This window comes from Daucus carota, chromosome 2, assembly GCF_001625215.2.
Source record: "Daucus carota subsp. sativus chromosome 2, DH1 v3.0, whole genome shotgun sequence".
NCBI lineage: Eukaryota > Viridiplantae > Streptophyta > Magnoliopsida > Apiales > Apiaceae > Daucus > Daucus carota.
Window position 1 is genome coordinate 42147372 of NC_030382.2, and position 22212 is coordinate 42169583.

Here is a 22212-nt window from a genome sequence, read left to right on the forward strand (position 1 = left end):
TTGAATATTTTTATTAGTTAGTCAATTATTAAGTAATAAAATATTCTGCTTTACATGGAATGAAGAAGACATATATAAATGGACATATTAATGGAGAAGATCTCTGTTCCCTTGAAGCTCGGACTTTGAAGTATTTTTGTTTTGGTCTTTTCTTACATAAACAAACAAACAAAACCCATCTTGCTTACCCTCCCCACCACCTAGAATTTCACTATATACTACAATTACATACAAACACTAGTAAGCCTATAAATCTTGTATGTCTATTTCTAAAGATTATGACCATCTTTTTCTGCTAAATTAATACTAGTACGTGTTGTGTGTATATAAACACGCACTAATGCTCCAGTGTGTGTTGTTTTTGGACTTGTAGAGGTTCAGACATCCTAAACATTATTCCTTTGTAGTACCCTCTTGTTTCTTTTTGGAAAAACTCCAAAAAATTCCATCTTTTCTTGTCTGCTTTATTCTTAGCTTTTCTTGAATCCAGCTCTTTATTAACATAAGCCCAAAAAGCCTTTTAGTTTGTTTCCTCTTGCAACTGTTTTTTTACCTGCACAGCACAAATTGGCAAGTCTTGTGTTTATTTTTAAGGTTGGTGCTGGGATTTGAAGAAGGTGTTGCATTCTTGGGCTTGATCTGTGAAAATGTGTTCAGAACAGAGTGATTCAATTGCTAAAAAGGTTCTCAAGAGTCTGTGTTGTGAGAATGGATGGTCTTATGGTGTGTTTTGGAGTTTTGACCACAAAAATTCTTTGTAAGTTTCTTCTTCTTTCTTTGTATTTCTTGGTGATTCTTGGTGATTTTTTTGCCTGCATGTCATTTGTTGTACAATTTCAAATTCTGTCTAATTTTTATGATAAGTTTCCGGACCTTATTGTCTGTAGGCCTTGTTTTCATGTTCTGTCTAATCTTTTCTACTGTGTGCTAATAGTTTCAAGACTTCGATTTCTGTTTGCCTGCTAAGTGTGCAATAGTTTCTTAATATGATTGAGCATCATAAGAGAATCAGTAATATTGCAACATAATGTGGTTGGATTCCATTAATCTTGTATTTAATAGACTTGTTGCCTTGAAATTGTTTCGTGGTTAAGACTGAAGATCAGATTTGTGATTTTCTTTTTGCCAATTCAGATTGTTGACTATTCAAGAAACATACTTTGGTGAGCAAATGGGAGCTGTAATAGATGATATGTGTCTACAAGTACAGATGCTCGGTGGAGGGTATGTCCATTGCTTTCCATTTGTGAAATAGATTATTGTGCTAAAGTTTCCCAGGCTAACAAGTGTGCTTTTCTGTGAATAGAATAATTGGTCAAGTGGCTTTCTCTAAGAAACATCTGTGGATGTTCTCTCACGCTAAATCAGTCGGCAAATGCGATTTCTTTCAGGTACTGTAAGAAAAACTTGTGTCATAATATATAACCTGAATTGATAAAACAAAGGATCTACCAGATGCATAAGATAATGGAAGTTGATAGCCTGTGATAATTTCTGCTTTGACTCCAATTCGACTGTTTAGATCTCTTTTTAAATTATAAGGATACACTTTTTTTGAAATTCATACATGTTATATATTTACCTCTGTTTTCAATTCTGCAGGATGATTCCGAATTTCAATACCAATTTGCATCTGGAATTAAGGTACCGATTTCCGTTCTTGCAGTTAAAGTAAAATCTTATAAAACAAGACTAGCTGCACAGTTTTGTTTACTGCTTATGTAGTTACAGCTCTTGCTCTAATTGTTTCTGTTCGATCCAAGAACCTTCTGTATCTTTCTGACAAGCACTTTCTTCTATGCAGACAATTGCAGTGATTCCTGTTGAACCTCAAGGGGTCTTACAATTTGGATCTACACAAGAGGTCAGCATGAAGCTATGCAAGCAATCTTTTCTTCTATTAACACTAACAGCAAGATATATTGTTCCCCATATGTGTAGTCTTTTTGAAATTATAACTTAGAATCTGGTTTATTATCTGGACTTTAGATTGTCTGATTTCCGCCAACGCCACAGGCCTGCGCTAATTTTATGTTAGTTAATCGTATAAGCTAGATTCGTCTTCTTAAAATTATGAGTTACAATTTAATTTTGTAAATAATAGCTACCTGGCTGTTTATGTACATCATAATGAATCAGCTACTTATGCAGATTCCAGAAAATGAGGAGTTTGTGAATCAAACAAAGAGGATATTCAGAGAGATGGCAAGCTGTCACGGCCTTAATATATCAGAATTTATTCCCACATCTTTAAATTACGAAAGTTATGGTTCGAGTGGAGTGTTTCCTTCCCTGGCACCATCAGGAAGTACCAATGTAGAGAATAACAAATTCCATGAGAGTGATGGATTTCAAGGTTTAATGGCATCAACATGCTTTCCAGTTGATTCCTTCATCACAAAGATGGAGAATTTTGGTGACCATTGGCGGAACGGTGGTGCAGAATCTCAGGTCCACCAGACAATTTGTGGTGGCGCATGGAGTGGTGGACTATCAACTCTGACTTCACTCAAGCATCAGGATTCTGCATTGAGGTCCCAGCCTTCCCAGAACGTGTTTAATGTTAAGCCAGAGACAGCTGTAACTTGTGGAAATACTGTACAGAATTTTCAGAGCTCAGCGTTTGCTTCTTTAAACAATTCAGAATGCAGCTCTGGAAGTTTAATAAAGCTGCAGCATTCAACCCCGCCCCTTTATGAAATTGATAGTGAGCTTCTAGGGAAAAATATCCTACCCACTCTGAATGAATTTTTCGAGTCACCTGATTACAATACCAATCATGTAAAAGCATGTTCAATGGATAGCTTTTACCAGTGGTTTGATTCTTCATTAGACCAGAAGAATAAGACAGACTTTACTACAATGGACGATGATTTGTTGTCTGAGGCTATGAGATTTGTTTCTCAACCAAGTCATGTGAGCAGTGCTACGAATGCAATCAGTCATACAGCTAGTTCTGTACACAGTTCTATCACAAACACATCTACTTCTACTGGGAAAGAGAAGTGCCCAGATGTATTCAAAGTTGAGCATGATCTTTTTGATAGTGTTGAAGCAGATCTAGGGTATGGACAGGCAGGAAACACTAATGACATCTTAATGCCTGCAATAGATGGTGGGCAGATGGACTTCAAAAATGCTTTGCAAAGCACCTCACAGCAACATGTTGGTTCCACATTAGTTCAGCGGAAAGGCCTTTTCTCTAAATTAGGGATTGAACAAATTGTTGAAGGTATTTCTTCCGGTACTTCAAGCAGTTTTGCCAAACCTCTTTCAGAGGATCAGCTATCTTCCACAGCCAAAAGAAAAAGAACTGGAATCTCCTTGGGGACAAGCGATCAAGTAAACTTAGCAGGTTCTCTATTTCAGCAGAAAGAGGACATCACAACACAGGGCTCCTGCTCATGGGTAAGCGATAGCTATAGAACGCTCGTCGGACACACTGATTTACAGGAGAAGAAACATGTCTCTACTGCAAAAACCGTGAAGAAAAAGGCAAAACCTGGAGCTCGACCAAGGCCCAAAGACCGTCAGCTGATCCAAGACCGACTCTTAGAGTTGAGAGAACTAACTCCTAATGGAGAGAAGGTATACAAGTTACAAACATTAACTACAAAAGTGAATAATAAGCAAAAAATTATGCATGCTAAGTGGAAATGACTCCTCTAGATCCCTCATATTCCGTTAGTTATCTTGCTGAATTATTTTAAATTTGTGGTCCGACTTGATAAAAATTAATGTTACCATCGCATATCTAATGATTATCTCTTTCTCTTCTTCGATAAATCATAAGTTATGCAATATCAATTTAAACTATCCAAACAAATAATATCTTATAAGTAGAATATTACTTTTACTTACGGGTTAGAAAAATGAAATTTAACGAGTAACGTTTCTGAGGTAAATCAGATAGCCCCTTAGTTTGAAAGCAGTTGATGGAGGATAAATATCAGGGAAATGTAGATTATGTTTTTAGAGAATGATTGCATCACAGAGAACCTAATTGACTCCTACTTTCATTGAATGATGTATAGATGAGCATTGACTGTTTGTTGGATCGAACCATCAAGTACATGCTTTTTTTGCAAAGTGTGACAAAGCACGCAGACACACTTAAGGAAGCTGCTAAATTTAAGGTAATGTGTTCGTCTTTCTTACCTGAATCTGACATTTATGTTAAACATTCACTGGCATGATCTGGTATTACAAATAACAAAGGTATTGATTTTAGAATTTATTGATGTGTGACTGATCAGGATAATGAAATATTTAATAAAGACAACTTCAGTAGGAGAGGGGGCGGTGTTACATGGGCATGTGAATATGGAGATCAGTCAACGATGTGTCCGCTGTTAGTTGAGGACCTTTCCACTCCTGGACATATGCTTATAGAGGTATCTGTTCTAAAACAATTGTACAATGTCTGCACCAGGAGTTATCTACTACAATGAAAAAATTCATTGTCTAAAATTATGAATTTGCAAAAATGAACTTATTAACATTTTTGGCTGCAGATGCTATGTGAAGATCAGGGTTTCTTTCTGGAGATAGTGGATATAATTCGAGGTCTTGGATTGACTATCCTGAAGGGCCTGATGGAAGTTCAAGAAAACAAAATATGGGCACGTTTTATTGTTGAGCCTGAGGTGAATACAAAATAGTCAAAATGATTTCTTAAAAATGAAACATTGTGCTTTTTTGTATTGCCTCTTGCACTTCTATTAAAATATCTTGTTTGTGACTTTCACTGTTTCATTATTCTTACTTTTAATCATAAATGTCTCTCAGGGAAATGGAAACAGACGCGTATCAAGGCATGAGATATTTTCTACCCTCATTCAGCTTCTACAACTGACAGCTCCAAGTGGTGTCAAAGCTAACAAGCAAGTTGGTAACATTATTGATGGAGGGACTAATCTATTCAACAATTACCCACACTGTGGGGTGTCAGTCCCGCTTAGGTAAGACACTGCAAGGCCAAACCGTATAGCATGGATCAAAAAAAATTCATGAGGATTTTACAATAAGTTGACTGCTATGGTTGGTGCTGAATTTTGAGACCTAGGAGCTAAAAGTAACAGAATGGAGCAACTCCCCTACGCATACAGACTGAACACACATCTGGAAGAATACAGATTCTGAAGGATGTCATTTCCTTAGTATGTACATTAAATACTCGAAAGATTGGGAATGTCTGTCAAAAGCAGAAACACAGGGAGACAAAAGTTCCAATCTCAAGAGGGGGAGAAGACGGGGAATTTTATTTTGCGGAATTGACATGAGGGTAGATATATTAGTTTAGGTTGTTTTTTCCATTTGAACTGATTTCCCATATTTTCTCTGTTTGTAACATGTTCATAACTGCATGCTGACAAAAACCAGTCAGTTACAAGACTAACTGATGAGTGTTGATTTGATTCTTTTGATATTATTATGTATTCTAATCCATGGAGCTCTTTTCCTAAACTCATGTGACATTTCTTGATTCCTATATATAAATCAGAATTAGTAACACAAAACAGATTATAGATGTTACACTGTTTAGTCCAGAAATAATATTCCCATATAGTTTGTCTTATCTAGGAGAGATCTAGTTGAAAATTGTTCCCTTGAAAGAAAACCTTTGATGGCAGAATAGATGCACAAGCAAAATTGAGGTAATTTGATCTACCTGAATCATATAAGATACATCTCTATCAAGCAACAATATGCTGTTTACCAAAGAAATCTATTACCTAATTTAGGTATCATAACAAGAAGCTGCCACGATACCTACCATCTATGCATGCAAAGTCAAAATCAACACTGTGGTGGTAATTATAAAAAAGCTTAAAGATATCTTTTAGCGGAAAGCAAATGAGAGCTATTCTAAGTGCATATTAAGAATTTTAACAAAGGACAACATAACCAAACCAGACATACATGGTATGCCCTGCTCAGAAGCAAGATGATCATGGACCATGGTGATATGTCCCACTCGGAAAGAAGGTCCGGGAGAATGAGATGCATGCAGATCTTAAGCCACTTAGCCGTCCTTACTCCTAGTCCCTAGTCATTATCTTGGGATTGTAGCACTAAAATACTACTCCCTCCGTCCATGTGAGTAGTATACATTCACTGTTTGCCGTCCTTACTCCTAGTCCCTAGTCATTATCTTGGGATTGTAGCACTAAAATACTGCTCTCTCCGTCCTTGTGAGTAGTATATATTCACTGTTTACCGTCCTTACTCCTAGTCCCTAGTCATTATCTTGGGATTGTAGCACTAAAATACCACTCCCTTCGTCCATGTGAGTAGTATACATTTACTGTTTGCACGCATTTCGAGCCTTGTATAAAGTATGGTTCTACAATGTTTTTTAAAATTTTCTTTTTTTAATAAAGGTTTAAACATCAAATTTTTATTCTGAAAAAAAAAAATTTAAAAAATTTGTGAAACTATACTTTAAAGGAGCCTTAAAAAGCGTGTCAAAAAGTAACTTATACAGTTGAGACAAAGGGAGCATGTTGAAGATGATGAGATGTACATCCTTGCCCGAGTCACATAGCTTGTTTACGCGAAATTTCTAAATATGATAAATTTAATAAGAACAAAGATCGGTAGGTAAAGCAGAAAATGACTGTTGATAGTTTATGTTGCGTTTCAGAAACCACGGCATTAGCTGTAGAGTTCCTGTAAGAAAGATAGATAAGTGCTCTCTCCATTCAAGTGAAACATTTTGACAACCAACCAAACTTGTAAAGTTAATTTCACCTTCAATGGTTCCAGTCATGACCTAAACTTGTTCTGAAGAAAATAATAATATAAAATAAAACAAAAGATGATAGCCAGTTTATTTATTAGAAATGTGATATGATATGCTAGCTTGGCCTTAGTGCAGCTTTTCAAGAAAGGTATGACCAGTACTGCACTTGTCCTTTCCTCATATTTGTTTACAAGGTTTTATAAGATTTGTTGTACTGCATTGCTTTTTCAATTTAGTTGGAAACCCACTTATCCTATATTTGTGATTTTGGCCACAAAATCAATATAATAAAATTCCCTCTCCATATATAACTTTTGTGTGTTTTTGACATGCATGTCTGTGAAGGCTAATAAAAGACTGGTATAAGAGATATATACAATATCAGTGGCTGAATGAGACAATACTATTATTTATTTAATTATCAGAAAAATCGAAAACAGTATCAGATATGAATTTAAATCTTTATCTGCATTTTGGTGCTATTTTCCTAATTTTCTTATCCTTGACTGTGCATGGGAGAGGAATCTGAGGTAACATCCACTAAGAATAATAAAAGATCGCAGATTTTGTTGACAGCATGATCGACCTAAACATTGCTCATTAGTCATTTTTTTTTCTTGTTTCTTACAATAGTCCCAGTTGTCGAATGCTGAGTGTGTTTTAGTTCATATGCTGGTTTGCTGTTAAAAGCAAGTGTCTAATTTATACTGGAATTGTTTATGTCTCACAGCATTAAGATGTAACTCCTAGTTTTCAACATAAGTCAGCTAACAAAATAAGAATTGGAAGCAGAAATTTAACTTCTTGCATGCAGAATGCATTTGATTTTCTATATGATATGTGATCCTTTCACGGTATTTAAATACCTTTTAGTGTTGGAGGAATTGGTTGTCTAACATGGTTTCAGGACTCAGATCTACAAGAGAGCCTCTAGTTCATACAATCCTACCCTTAATATTCTCAAACCATGAACACCTTGGTTTTTATGTTAATTTGTTTTTTGATGAGATTGGGCGCTTTAATGGGATTGTTAAGTGTCATTGGTTCACAACTTCAGAGAATGCTAGTACCTGAATCTACGAATTATTCTACAAATAATTACTAGCTAGACATCAGATTGGTTAATTACATGTCATACAAGCCTAGCTGAACCAACATAACTCCTTGATCTGTTAAAGTAAAATTTACTTTCATTACTAATGGTAACTGTTTAATTAAATTGATAGTTGAATGAATTGATGCAAGTAAAATATTATAGAGAGCACAAGCACTCCAATGTTTGAATGATGTTCAACAGCTATGAAATCTGAATATTATAATTTTCAGCCTCTTCTCACTATTTCATTAATAATTAAAAGTAAAGTTGTTACTTTAGCTACCAATAAAATGATGTGATCATGTGATTTGCAAATATGCACCCCTATAAAAGAAGCTTAACCAGTCAGATTTAATAAACACAGTTAACTTCATTTAGTTCTTCTCTATCAAGACAAGAAGAACTGCTAGTTGTGCATTATTAAGCTGCAAGTAACGAGCTAGCATTTACAGTGTCTCTAGTTCTTAAGGAAATATTCAGTATAACCATTCAGTTCTGCTCGTTACACTTACAAATGGGTAACACTAAAGAAGCTATTGGAATGTCATCCTCTGTTGAGTGGAGGATTCAGGTTGATGATGGCTCAAAGGAGATTTTGGTACCTGAATCAAAGAATGGTTTTCAGAGATTTTTAGCAGCATTGAAAGGATTGATTGTGAATTTTACGTTAAAAATCTGTAATTTCTTCAAGAAGGCGTGGAAAATAGGTGTAGATGACCCCAGAAAAGTTGCTCATTGTCTAAGAGTGGGGGTGGCTCTCTGTGTCGTCTCGCTCTTTTACTATATGAGACCTTTATATGAAGGTGTTGGTGGGAATGCTATTTGGGCAGTTATGACAGTTGTTGTAGTCTTCGAGTACACTGTTGGTACGTTCTCCAAAATCCTTTTAAAACTTTAAGCTCATCATTGTCTAGTATTGAACAAAACTAATGTCAGATAAATGTTGCTGCAGGTGCCACTCTTTATAAAAGCTTGAACAGAATCTGTGCAACTGGTCTTGCTGGATTTCTGGCAATTGGGATCCATTGGGTCGCCAGTCAGTCGGGAACAAAAATTGAGCCTTTTATTTTAGGAGCTTCAGTTTTCTTGCTAGGTATACTATACTTCTAGTATAAATTTTACATATACATGAGCCCTTTATATTCAGAGACTGACGTGTTTGTACTTTTGAATTCAGCTTCTGCAGCAACTTTTTCTAAATTCATTCCAGTGGTGAAAGCACGATTTGATTATGGTGTTACTATCTTCATCCTCACATTCAGTTTAGTATCTGTATCGGGCTATCGAGTGGAGAAACTGATAGATATGGCTCATCAGAGATTAGCAACTATCATCATAGGAACTGCCCTATGCATGGTCGTAGCCATGGTTGTATATCCCATTTGGGCTGGCGAGGAGCTTCATTTTCTCATAATCCGCAACATGGACAAAGTATCAGATTCTTTAGATTGTGAGTACATATCTTCTTTCATAAATTAAAGTGATAGTACATAAAAAAAAGTTGTAAAGATTACAACTTTCAGTCCATAGTTCTTATTATTTTTGCTTCACGCGTTGCAGGTTGTGTGGCTGTTTATTTCAAGGCTGATGAGGCGAACCCCAACAGTGATGAAGCATGCTCTAAGAACCTTGAAGCTTACAAAAGTGCTCTAAACTCAAAAGGTTCAGAAGATGCAATGGTGCGTGACAACTCTTTCTGACATTATCCAAGCGGATTATTGTCTCTAAAAATACCTTCACTAACCACAGATATTTATTGTATGTGTTTGCAGGCTAATTTTGCTAGATGGGAACCTGCTCATGGCCTCTTCAGTTTTAACCATCCATGGAAACAGTACCTCAAAGTCAGTTCAGCACTTCGCAACTGTGCCTACTGCATTGAAGCACTAAACAGTTGCCTCTATGCAGAAAATAAGTCCCCTGACTTTGTGAAGAGCCATCTTGCTGATACATGCTCTATTGTTAGCTCCAATTCTTGCGACATTATCAAAGAGCTAGCACTGACTATTAAAACCATGACAAGATCATCTACAATCGACATGTCAGTTATAAAATTGAATGATTCAGTCCAACTTCTCCATGAAAACTTAAAGTCCCTGTCTACTTTGCTGATACCGGAAGAGGGGCCACAAAATACAACAGATGAAAATGAGCATAAAGAACCCGTTTTAACTGTTTCTCTAATTGAAGTCATCCCTTTAGTAAGTTTTGCGTCGTTGCTGATAGACATTGCTGGGAGGGTCGAAGGCCTTGTCCAAGCAGTTGAAGGTCTTGCTAAATTGGCGGATTTCAAGCCTGCAGCGGAAGAAAAACCGGGGCTCAAGTCAGTTAATTAGGACATGAATGTGCTCATGAATTACTTAGGGTAATAGAGGCATAAATCATGACTTAAGTCACCACTAAGCAACCTCTAACCTGGATTTGTGTTCATATTTGTAACTATAATAATTACACTTGCCCTCCAAGTTGTTCCATTCATAGGACCAAAACACAGTTATGTACAGATCAGATAAATATCCATGATATTTGAGCAATTTTACAATCTATTCCGACTTTCCAACTATTAAGACAGCCCTGAAATTTTGTCCCGGAACTAGGGGGACTAGAGTGAGCCCGAGTCCCCTCCAGACTGTCAAAGAAATTTCAATAAATTGTTTTTTAAAATTATTCGAATCAGCCTCCTTAATATTTTTTCGTTCCTCTATAGTAAAATCCTGGTTCCGCCCTCAATTTGCTATTCTAACCGAGAAAAAAGTCATTACATGACATTTCGAAGAAACAAACTGATTTTCCCCATTTCTACACGGTATACCATTGCTTAGCTTGGTAGATAAGTTACAGAAGGTCTTCTATATTTATTTTGCCGTTATATAATTACAGGCACAAGAAGTCAGCTAATCGAAAATTTCAGCCAAATTTCTAACAATGTCTTAATACATAATCGAAGACTTTCATGAAACTTCTGTGCATACCCAAATACTAGTTAGTACATATTGAAGTAGACTTGTTCCACGCAATTTCAATATAAAGGAGACAATGCAAGAGGTTAGTTTCGAAAGCATATGTCTTGGCACTCACAAAATTTTAAATATACTCTGTATAATTCATGGCTGTATTTCTACTGAGTTGCCTCTGCAATAGCGGTGGCAAGAAGAAAAAAACGACGAATAAGGGTAGCGTGGCAGTGCCACCCAGGACTCCTCAGGTTGTTCGTAATGCCAAAACTTCTGGTACTGCTAAGGATGGGAATATGATGGTGCTAGGAGCTACAGCATCCAGTGGTAGTGACAATGTTGGGGGTACCGGTGGATGTGGAGGTTAAATTGATTGTTACATGTATAATTCACCATTTCTTGCAATTGCTAGCTGGCCACCTGGGATGCTACTGCTGTTTATTTTGTTGTTTCATGTTTTTGTTGGTTTTTTAGTGTTGTTCTTTTCAATTTATAACATCCCAAGCCCCGAGACCAACAACCCGGTACAGGTCGATCCAAACGTCTGAAATACTCATAGGATGTTACCGATTCTCCCCTCAGTCATGCATATCAGCTGTCGGCATGCAAAAGCAAAATGACTGTTTCGATAGTTTTGATTTATTAATGACTTATGAGTTATTATAAATATAATAAAATAATAATAAAAGTGATTTATGAATAATTTATGACTCAGGAGTAATTTTTATCAAAAAAAGTTAAAAAAAATTAGTCACTTGAAAAAATAGTTTAAGAGATCAATTTTGATTATTTACGAATATAATTGATGATCTTTTCTAATAAGGCCATTTAAGTTTGAATAATGCTAAAAACAAGTCAAGATAGTGCAGCAAGGGCAATCTCGTAAATATGTGATAACCGAAGGGACAGACCTGTCCATTAAAACCAAACAACCTGATCATCATCGTCATCATAATCAAACAAACAATCAATTGCAATCACAAAACCCACCCTCTCTACCCCCCAAACCAAACCCTAACTCCCAATCACACCTATACATACAATTGCATTAACATGGTTGATGTGGCTGACAAAGTAGCTTACTTCCAAGCCATCACCGGCGTCGAAGACACCGATTTAGTCGCCGAAATTCTCTCCGCTCACAACTGGGATCTCGAACTCGCTATCTCCTCTTTCACCTCCCCCGATCAACGCTCAGGATTAAATCTCGATGATAATATTAATGATACCAACAATCAGTCATTATTACCGAGGCATAACGACTTTGATGAGTTTGTTACAGATCAGTTAGTTAGGGATGAGTTTGTTACAACTAACCAGACTAATCCACGGTCTGGATTGGTTGTTAACGAGCAAACTCAACCGCCTCCTGGATTAGTGTGGAAGTTAGTTACGCTTCCGTTTTCGATAGTTTCTGCCAGTTTGGGGCTCGTCTCAGGCGCGATTGGGCTCGGCTTCTGGGCTGCTGGTGGAGTGCTTTCGTATACGTTTGGGTTGGTTGGGGGGAGAGGGGGAAGTGGGAGTGGTGAGGCTCCGGTGTCGGCTGCGGTTTCTGAGGCGGCAGCGTTTGTGGCGGTTTTTGAGAGGGAGTATGGGGTGATTAGGCCGGGGTTTGTGGTGGAAGGGTTTATGGACGCGTTGCAGAGGTCGAGGAGGGAGTATAAGTTGTTGTTTGTGTACTTGCATTCGCCGGAGCATTTGGATACACAGGGTTTTTGTGAGAGGACGTTGTGTGATGAGGCATTTGCGGCGTTTGTTAATGAGAATTTTGTGGCGTGGGGCGGGAGTATTAGGATGAGTGAGGGATTTAAGATGAGTAATAGTTTGAAGGCATCAAGGTTTCCGTTTTGCGCGGTTGTTATGGCTGCAACTAATAATCGAGTTGCGTTGCTTCAGCAGGTAATGATATGACTTTTAATTTTGGTATCTGTTAATCCATTACTGTACAGAGTTATTAAAAGGGTTGTAAATAATAGGGACTGGTATTAGGAATAGAGTTAAGCATGTTTCATGCTATTTGGGGTAATATATGATTTTTGCAATGTTGTTGTAGTGATGGGATTTTATGACGTGCTAGGTAGTTGTCTTTGAACCATGATTAGTATTATTATCAATGTGCTAGATTGCAAACTTGTTTATGTAAGGTTTTTAATCCGAATTAGTAACATGTGGATACAATTTGTTAGAAAAGAGTTGGTGAGAGTGGAAGATGCGGTAAACTGATTTAGAAAGCCAAAGACGAGAGGATATCTGTGATCCCTTTATAAGGTTTAATATGTGAGCATTTGTAAGGAAGTATGCTGGCATCCAGTCTTAGAAATTATAAATTTAAGCCTTTAGGGATATGATGACGTATAGAAATAGAACCGACTGAGTTTTGCATATTAGTTATTCCTGTACTGAGTGTAGAATTGTATGTATATGAAATGACTTGTTTCAGGAATAAAGAGTGTTACATGAAATGACTTGTTTTAGGGATATGATGACGTATAGAAATAGAACCAACTGAGTTTTGCATTTAAGTTATTCCTGTACTGAGTGTAGAATTGTATGTATATGAAATGACTTGTTTCAGAAATAAAGAGTGTTATATGTTAGGTAGTTGTCTTTTGAACTATGATCAATATATTAAATGCACTAGATTTCGAACATGGTATTATGGCTTAATATAAATATGGTCCTACAATTATATTTCATAATTATTATATCAAATAGGTAAGCACGACCACGTTGTAGTTTTTCATATATAATTTATGCTTTAATTTTTATACGTAGTTACTAAAATATTAATCAAGTATCAACAAGATTACTTTTGATTATAAAGTTAGTAAATTTCTATATCTTGAACATGCAATTCTGTACATGGTACATGATGGAATATTGATATAATGTTCACACCTCACAAAAGTTAGATCATGGCTTCCAATACTTGTATTATAGTTTTTCCTATTTCTTTAAATGTTAATTTTGATGAAATAGTATTTTAGTAGTAGTAATAGTAGCAGTCGGGCGCGTTTCCGCTCTTAGGTTCTCCTTAAACTCCCTCTGTCCCATCCATGTATAAACATTTGTGTGGAACACGGAGTTTAAGGAATGTATAAAGTAGTTAGAAAAGTAAAATAAGTAGGTAAAGCGGTGAGACTCATCAATTTAAATTGATAGATTTGGAGAAGTGGGTGTGAGTAACTTTTATATCACAATGGTTTGTTATTTTTATAAAATCTTGAAATGTAAAGAATTGAGAGGGATATTTAAAAAAGGAAAATGTATAAAAATATTGGGACAGAGGGAGTAGTAGTTACTCCTTGTTTATGAGTACTTCATTTTTATTTCGATGTGGATTTTAAAGTGGTGGTGATGGTGTTTGATCTGTGATGGAACTCAAAAAAACATTTTCTTAATGGAGTGGTTATCTTGGTTTTGTACTTTTTGTTTGGTCTTTTAATCCACGTCTTTTTTTGTTTTTCCTGTTCTCATGCTAATTACAAGGATCATTTCTGTCATTGAGGTAGCCTATTCCTAATCAGTATACATATAAAAATTGAGGAAGAGATTTTCACAGATGATGATCTAAGAATAAGGAAAAGATAGTTGCATTTTCCGATTTGTGAAATAGGTACCAAGCTTGTATTACCTTCTCCAATTTTAAACTTTTGTGAGAGGCTAGGCATTTATAACTTTAAGTTCCTAAACTAATTATCTCCATGGCTGACCTCATGAAATAGTGGCGTGCCTTGTTTGACAAAATTTACTTAGGATCTCTTTGCAAGGAACAGATGCTTGGTGCAAGTTTGTGCATTGTGTTTGATGAGATATATTTTAATTGATATGTTGAAGTTAATACATTAAAACTATAATTAGATTGGGAAAGAAGTGCAGACATCAATATGATAAATCTAGATACTCCATAATTGCTATTTGATGAGAACTTAAGTCTAAATTTAATTTGTAATAACAATAGAAAACTATTAAATATGAAACCTTTTCCTCCTTACTCTGTATTGTGGGTCAGGGTGCTCACTATGCTTACACCAATTCCACCAACAAAAACAATTGTGATATACTTTATACGAGCAATTAATTCCTGGCTGTTATGGATACACTAAGAAATATGCGTGCCAGAGTAATTTGCTGATATTTTAATTTGCTTCAACAATAACTTGTTTTTGGCATAAAATTACAGGTCGAGTTTTTATAGATAGAAAAAGTTACATGTGTTAATATCGTAAAAAATATATTAAGAATAGAACTGGATATAGTTTCCCTCCGGTCAATGAGAATGCAAATTTTATTTAGGGGTTTAGATATTCACTTATATGATGTTCCATAGGAATAGTGATGCAGGACTAGAATCCAACTGAACCTACATAGTATAAATTTTATTGATTTTGTATCTGAGTACATAAAAGTTAAGAATCTTCTCATACCTGTGTTACATCAACTCTTTATGGCCATTTAGTACACTAAACTCTCGCCATTTGATTAAGGTTGTTAGTGCTAGACATCTCTTCTTGGTGAATACGTGTTGAAAACATTGTGTATGTATTTTGTAAAAATTTTGAATGTCAAACTTTAGTCTTTTAATTTTAAATCAGATGTGGGCTAAGCAATTTAATGTTTAAAAGATCTTGAAGAGGTATATAGGGATTCATTTATGAGTTGAAAATTGTATTCTTATTTTTTTGTTTGTCAGAAAGTGTTATAATCCAGCTAATAATTAGATTAAAGTTGTCAAAATTGTCTAGAGGGCGAGGTGTTGCAAGGTTTTAGTTTATTGGTTTGGAAAGGCACGCTCTTTTCAGTCACTCAGCTTGTGAAGGTAGAGGGCTAGGGGCTCTATGCAGATGAGGTGATGTTGGGTGCTCAGGTTGCGGCACACCAAATCAAAGCCCAAAAAGCCACCACCCCAGATGTCTATAATCAAATCAAGTTAATTTTACGTGATAGCATAAGAGTAGAAGAACCCTAAACTACATTTCATCCATTCTCATGTGGTCTACGTCATCCGCCCTATAGATTTATATACAAGTTCGGCCAAGTATTATTATTACCATTGTAAGTTCATCACTTCTAATCAATGTTATGCGGGCGTGCATATTGATGGGGAATGAAAATAAAAGAGAATACTATTTAAATTTGTATGTAGTGTAATAGTGTTTAGTCTTGAAAATTTGGTGTATTTATAGGTTCAATATGCGGGCATGGGTGTGGGTGGGTGCATATTTATGGAGAACGTAACAAAAGGGAATTATTATAAATATATGTATATGATTTGATTATGCTTATTATCGGAAACTTATTCTAGTTATATGTTTAACATGTGGGCTAGGATTCCATTAAATAATTAGATTTTTATGATAAGACATAATGTTTGGGGCCTTTATCCACTAGGCTATGTTGTTAACGTTTTTTTTCCAAATAACTGATATCTTAGATTTCATGGAAGAAGGCTTGACTATTATCACTTTGATTTGATTTTCATTGTTCTGGGTTATGATCATTAATTTCTTCCCCTTTTGGAGTTAGAAAACTTAGGGGTAGTGATTCTTCCACGGTTAAATTACATTAGTCTTATCGTTTTTAGTGTTTATTTACATACATACATACATACATACATACATACATATATATATATATATTTTAGTCTTATCTAGTGATACAGATACTGATGCAAAACTTTTATAAAAATGATGATGCAAAAGACGAATGTAGCTTAGTAGTAAAATATATTTGAAAATGAGTATTTAGTTAAATATGGAAGAGAATATATGATTATATTACCTTATATAATGAACTTATGCATTTATTACTCATAATGATGACAGAAGGATAACATGTTACTATATTTAAATGTTTATTAAATCTTGACCATTAATATTATTTTAATCTAATGGATATCTGTGTCGTCTAAATTCTTATTTTAAATTTAGTTCTAATTTGAACCTGACTACATATATAAAAAAACCCAAATAGAAACCAATACAATGGGAAGGGTTGTGGGGCCTAGTAGGGGCTCTTGGGCCTATCTGTTCCTATTTGTGTTAGGAGCCTTGGTGAGCCTCTGGTGGGTCTGGGATAAGTTGAGCAGGGTCGAAGGTGGGCCCTGGGTGCGTGATGTCATCTAGGGGGTGGGTAATGTCTTATAGGGGTTTCTTTTGGTTTTCATTTAGTCATTATGTAAGTGGTTTCTATTTGATCATTTTCCTATGTGTATATATACATCTTTATATAATTTTCTGTAATATATATATATATATATATATATATATATATATATATATTGTATGCCTATAGTTTTTGAAGTATATATGTTTTGTTATATGTATATAACTATATGTTATGTATAAATGTATGTAATATAAGTTACACAATTTACGACTTGCTGGTCTCAGATAAGAACTCGAGGGTTGAGATGAATGAGAGTGTTATACGAGGGTTATTTTTTGTATGCATGGGGTGGGCATCATCATTACAAAATTGCCACTCAGTATTAGTATTGAAAATCTTATAACCTCCGGGCATTCATGTGGAGGTCAGTCTCAGACCCATTTTTCTCTGCACTTATAGCTGTTTCTATCATTAAGTAGTTTCTTGTGCGTGTGTGTGCGCGTATTTCAGTATAACTTTCATGTGTTTTTGATGAATTCCTAAATTAGTTTGACCATAGTAATCAATTACTTTGACGATGATGTATGATCGTGCTGCCATCTCCACTTAAAGGGCAAGTATCTGATAAATTTTCCAAGCTTAGTTGATAAGAAACTAATAAAATCCGTAAATGGAATCTGATGCCACTAGACAGGGGATAGCAGGGGCGAAGGTAGGGTGTTTTGGATGATTGCGGAAATCCCTGGCAAGGGAAATTCTATACTCAACAAGGGAAATTCTATACTCAACAAATACAATTGTTAAAGTGTGAACTGACTAGTTACAGATTATACATACTTTTACATAGAATAGAAAGCTAAACTAATTTCTTCTAATCCAAATTATAATCTTAAGTATAGTAATATGTTCCAAAATAATAAATAGCAAATTAAATATTAATTAATTGGCTTCCAAAGCCTTTTATGTTTCCCATATTGTTTCTTTGGAATTTTGAACTGCTATTTCATACGGATTTAGGGATGTTATTTTGTAATGCAAAGTGTTTTAAACATATTTTCCGGTTACTTTCCCATATATGAATAATAGATATCCCTATTGTACTTGAGAATCTTAATTTGACTTGGAATTTGGGAGTTATATATAAATGCAGCGAATTACTATATTTGCCCTTATAATAAATAAGAAAATGTTCATATCTCTTTTTTGGGGTTTGCTTTGAAGGATTTTCCATGATGACCCTTTTTGTCTGCTTGTATAATTACCTTCTCACCTCTTCCTCCTGACTCCATTAATCCATCTATTTGAATTTGTGAACGCATATATTATAAAGTCGTTTTGTGCTTCCGAATATTCTAGGAAAATAATGGCCCTGTTTGGCAATTAGCGGTTAGCGGATTGAATTAGCTTAAATTAGCTGTTTTGACTAGCTGATTGAAGTAGTTGTTTAGACTAGCTGATTGAATTAGCTGTTTCGTGTAAAACTTTTTGGTAAATAGCTGTTTGTTTTTTGTATATTAACTAGAAGCATGTCAATCCTCTAATTCAAAACGCTCCTCCATTAGCTGTTTGAAAATTAGCTTTTTGAGTCCAAAAAGCTATTTTCAATTTACTATAACTATCAAGCACTGATATTAGCTTATTTATATGGTGAAACCTCCGACAAACCCCCCCTTTTTTTTTCCAAACTTCTAAATTCCAAACAGGGCCAATAAGGTTTTTATTTCCTGAAAATTTCATATCGAGAAACACTGATGGTACCATTAGGCACTACTTTGTATTTTATTATATTTTACTTTTTAACTTGAGTTTTCTCATGGGATGTAAAACTTACATCTGATCTGTATATTTATCTAATTATTAACCTTATTGCAGATCGAAGGACCAAAGTCTCCTGAAGAAATGCTTGCCGTGTTGCAGAGAGTGCTTGAAGAAAGCTCACCTGTTCTTGTTTCAGCAAGGCTTGAAGCAGAAGAACGAAGAAGCAATATTCGCTTGAGGGAGGAGCAAGATGCTGCTTATCGAGCTGCACTAGAAGCTGATCAAGTTTGTGTTCTCTCCTTCCCTCTCCCTATTCCTGCCCATCACTTTTCTTTTTTCATAACCTTTTGTTCGACATTTGTAATTCTAAATGACATGTTTATTTGTGGAATTTCTTATTCTTACTATCTATGGTAACATTTAGCTGCTGATAATGACTTGGAGGCAATGTTGCCATACGTTTTGCCATTTTTTTGGAAAATTTATGCTCTATATGCCATTTTGTTCGACATTTGTAATGCTAAATGACATGTTTATTTGTGGAATTTCTTATTCTTACTATCTATGGTAACATTTAGCTGCTGATAATGACTTGGAGGCAATGTTGCTATACGTTTTGCCGTTTTTTTGGAAAATTTATGCTCTATATGTCATTATGGAAGGGTCAAATTTTCTTGGAAGATTGAGAAATTTTGTTTATAAAGGTTGGTGAGTGGAGACATTAAAGCTGTTAAAGTGGTGATCACGAAGTCAGATCAGTCAATTGAATTTCGAGGACTTAATATTAATCAAAACGATTTATTTATTTTTTACTAGTAAACCTGTGAATCCTGTGAGGGTGTAAGAAGTTACAAAATTTTGAAGTACTTTCTGTATAATTGCTTTGTGGTGTTGGTCAACGTAGGTCGTAGGGGTTTGATACCCAGGCTTGCTAACACAATGAAATGGTTGCTAATTTACTTACTGAATAGATGACAATGGATTGAGCAGGATATGTTGGGTATGGGTATGGTTTATTAGACGACATTAGAATCAGGTGGCCTCGGTAGAGGCGAAGGAGACATTTTAGCTTATATTTTGTTAGGCTAGTGTAAATTAGTTTGTGTATTATACTTTCATTAATCTTCGCCAACTGTATGATCAAAAAACAAAAGCTTAATATAAAAAGGCGTCAATTGTGTTTGCTGAATCAGGCCCGGGAACGCCAGAGGAAGGAGGAGCAGGAAAGGCTGGCAAACGAAGCTGCTGAAGCAGAGAGGAAATTGAAGGAAGAAGAGGAGGCTCGTGAAAGAGCAGCTCATGAAGCTGCTGAGAAAAAAGCAGCATTAGATAGATTGCGGGAGGAGAAAGCCTTGGCATTAGGTGCTGAACCTGAAAAAGGACCGGATGTTACTCAGGTAGTATCTCATTTTTCTGCCGACTTTAGTCAATAAACTAATCTGTGTTGCATGAGGATTATAAATATTGATATGCACCACACGTTCGGGTAGGAATTGAACCTACAAATTCGCCAATTATAAATTTGGCGCTTTAACTCGTATATGTAAAATTTTGAGGCGTAGCTTTGAACTGAAGGCCCTATAAATTATAATGATAGTTTACAAAGTGAACCAACATAAATCATTTACATAATGAATTTATTATTTATTTTTTTTCCTTTTCACTTTTATTTAAGATCAATCCTTCATCTTAACATTTTATTTTGGATTTCTTGATTCAACTAGATCTTAGTTCGTTTTCCAAGTGGGGAACGGAAGGGAAGAAGATTTCTTCGTACCACAAAGCTACAGTCTCTATATGATTATGTTGATTCATTGGGTTGCTTAGAAGCTGAGGATTACACCCTTTTTTCCAATTTTCCGCGTGTTGTATATGGCCAAGATAAGCTGTCTTTGTCCCTTGAAGAAGCAGGATTGCATCCTCAGGCCAGTCTTTTTGTGGAGATCAACTCATAAGAGCAAATTGTGACCGGTTCATAGTCAAGTATGAATATTAGACACTCTGATTCAGCCTGAATTAGCAATGATGCAATAGACCATGTTATCTCGATAGTATATGTACTTTAGTGCTGATAAAATTAGAAATGGGTGATAGTGTAATGTGGGTTCAAATAATTATAATCAATTACATGCATGTACATCTTGATGATATAAATTTGTGTTATGTGGTTATTTGATCATGTCTGCAGAGCTGTTCAAATCTCATAAATCTGATTATGGAGGGCTGCAACAGTAAGTTAACATTACAGACTTACAGTGACCCTTACTGATTACTTTTAAGCTCTGTATGAGAGATTGTGCGGTCTATTTTCATGTGTACAACCAAGCACCTCTTTGGCATGATATTTTTGTGCAGTTTGTGTCACTTAGCTGAGTAGCGGGGTTTGAATACCAGTTTGGCAAGCAGATTATTTGCTTCAGCATTTTTTCTTGTCAATGTCCCTGGCAGGGAGTCTCCTGCTTATAAGATTTGAGAAGTAATCATCTGAAGAAGTTTTGAAGTTCTTCAAGTCGAGACCAGTGACCAGGACAATTGTAACGAGGTTACTCCATTTTATGGATACTAGTTTAACTTTGTTCTGAAAGTGCCAATGAAAACACCAAAATATATGAAAAGGAAGATGTAAAACTGAATGACTTGTATACTGATCGTAGAAGAAATGCTCGAGGTAGAGTGTATTAAAAAAGGCACTATTAGTAAAACTATCCAATTACGAATTTGAATCACAAACCTTTAAAATCCTTAAAAAAAATGTTAATTTGGATTATTACAAATTATTTTTTATTTTGGATTCGTTAGTATATTGAATCAGAACCTAAGACTCTCTTGAAGATTATTTTTTAGAATTTAGTGATATTCAATTCACAAAATTATTCACCAAATATTCAAATGCAATTTTAAGTGCTTCATAAATGAGACTTCCATATATACAAGCTTAGAATATTCTGTCCGATATATGGTCAAACAAGACAAAGACAAATGATAGGAAAAACTCATAAAGACCAATGAGAAATTAAGAAATTTGGAGTAGCGTGTATACTAATATATTTTGTGTTTTTTTCTTTTAATTTGAATGGCCTCTGTTGATGAGGACTATTCACTTGCGTGTGAGGCTATTTTGTACACGTTAAGCAATTCGATATGGGTAAAAATACGTAAATGGCTTTGGTCTGTCGAGGTCAATTGAGTTATACATGGAATATGTTTGCTTGGTTTCATAGTTTATAGTGACTTTTTATTTATCTATTCGAATAATAATTTTTTAACCGAACTCAAATTCGAAAATTGGGATGGGCTGAAATCCACTCGAATCAGTATAGATCGTTCATGCATAAGATGAGTAAAAATTGCGTCCACTTTAATCTTCTCTTTCACAGCCTTAAAAATAAAATAAAAAATCCTCTCTTATCAGTTATGCAACATGCACGTTAAAGAGCAGCTGAAAAGTTACCTAACTTGTTGGTTAGGACGAGCTAGGACCAGATATCGTGGTACTGTGGATTCAACCTATCTACTCGCCCGTCATTTATTTCTTAATTATCTATTCCTTC

The 22212-nt window shown here is 35.3% G+C and overlaps 3 protein-coding genes across 3 annotated transcripts; all 3 read left to right on the plus strand.

The window, feature by feature from the left end:
* Positions 1 to 145: 145 nt before the first annotated feature.
* Positions 146 to 5466, plus strand: LOC108206108 (transcription factor bHLH157). Its single transcript, XM_017376298.2, has 10 exons — positions 146 to 757; positions 1135 to 1224; positions 1307 to 1391; positions 1603 to 1644; positions 1805 to 1864; positions 2152 to 3588; positions 4035 to 4136; positions 4257 to 4394; positions 4515 to 4646; positions 4789 to 5466. Exons 1-10 carry the CDS (start codon positions 648 to 650, stop codon positions 4963 to 4965), a joined length of 2373 nt encoding a protein of 790 aa, XP_017231787.1. The 5' UTR covers positions 146 to 647; the 3' UTR covers positions 4966 to 5466.
* Positions 5467 to 8176: 2710 nt separating this feature from the next.
* On the plus strand, positions 8177 to 10391 carry LOC108208485 (aluminum-activated malate transporter 10). Its single transcript, XM_017379020.2, has 5 exons — positions 8177 to 8707; positions 8794 to 8934; positions 9019 to 9291; positions 9402 to 9520; positions 9614 to 10391. Exons 1-5 carry the CDS (start codon positions 8356 to 8358, stop codon positions 10175 to 10177), a joined length of 1449 nt encoding a protein of 482 aa, XP_017234509.1. The 5' UTR covers positions 8177 to 8355; the 3' UTR covers positions 10178 to 10391.
* Positions 10392 to 11738: 1347 nt separating this feature from the next.
* Positions 11739 to 20840, plus strand: LOC108209849 (plant UBX domain-containing protein 10). Its single transcript, XM_017381000.2, has 4 exons — positions 11739 to 12694; positions 18776 to 18946; positions 19855 to 20058; positions 20386 to 20840. The coding sequence occupies exons 1-4, from the start codon at positions 11849 to 11851 to the stop codon at positions 20614 to 20616; spliced, it is 1452 nt and encodes a 483-aa protein (XP_017236489.1). The 5' UTR covers positions 11739 to 11848; the 3' UTR covers positions 20617 to 20840.
* The last annotated feature ends 1372 nt before the right edge of the window (positions 20841 to 22212 follow it).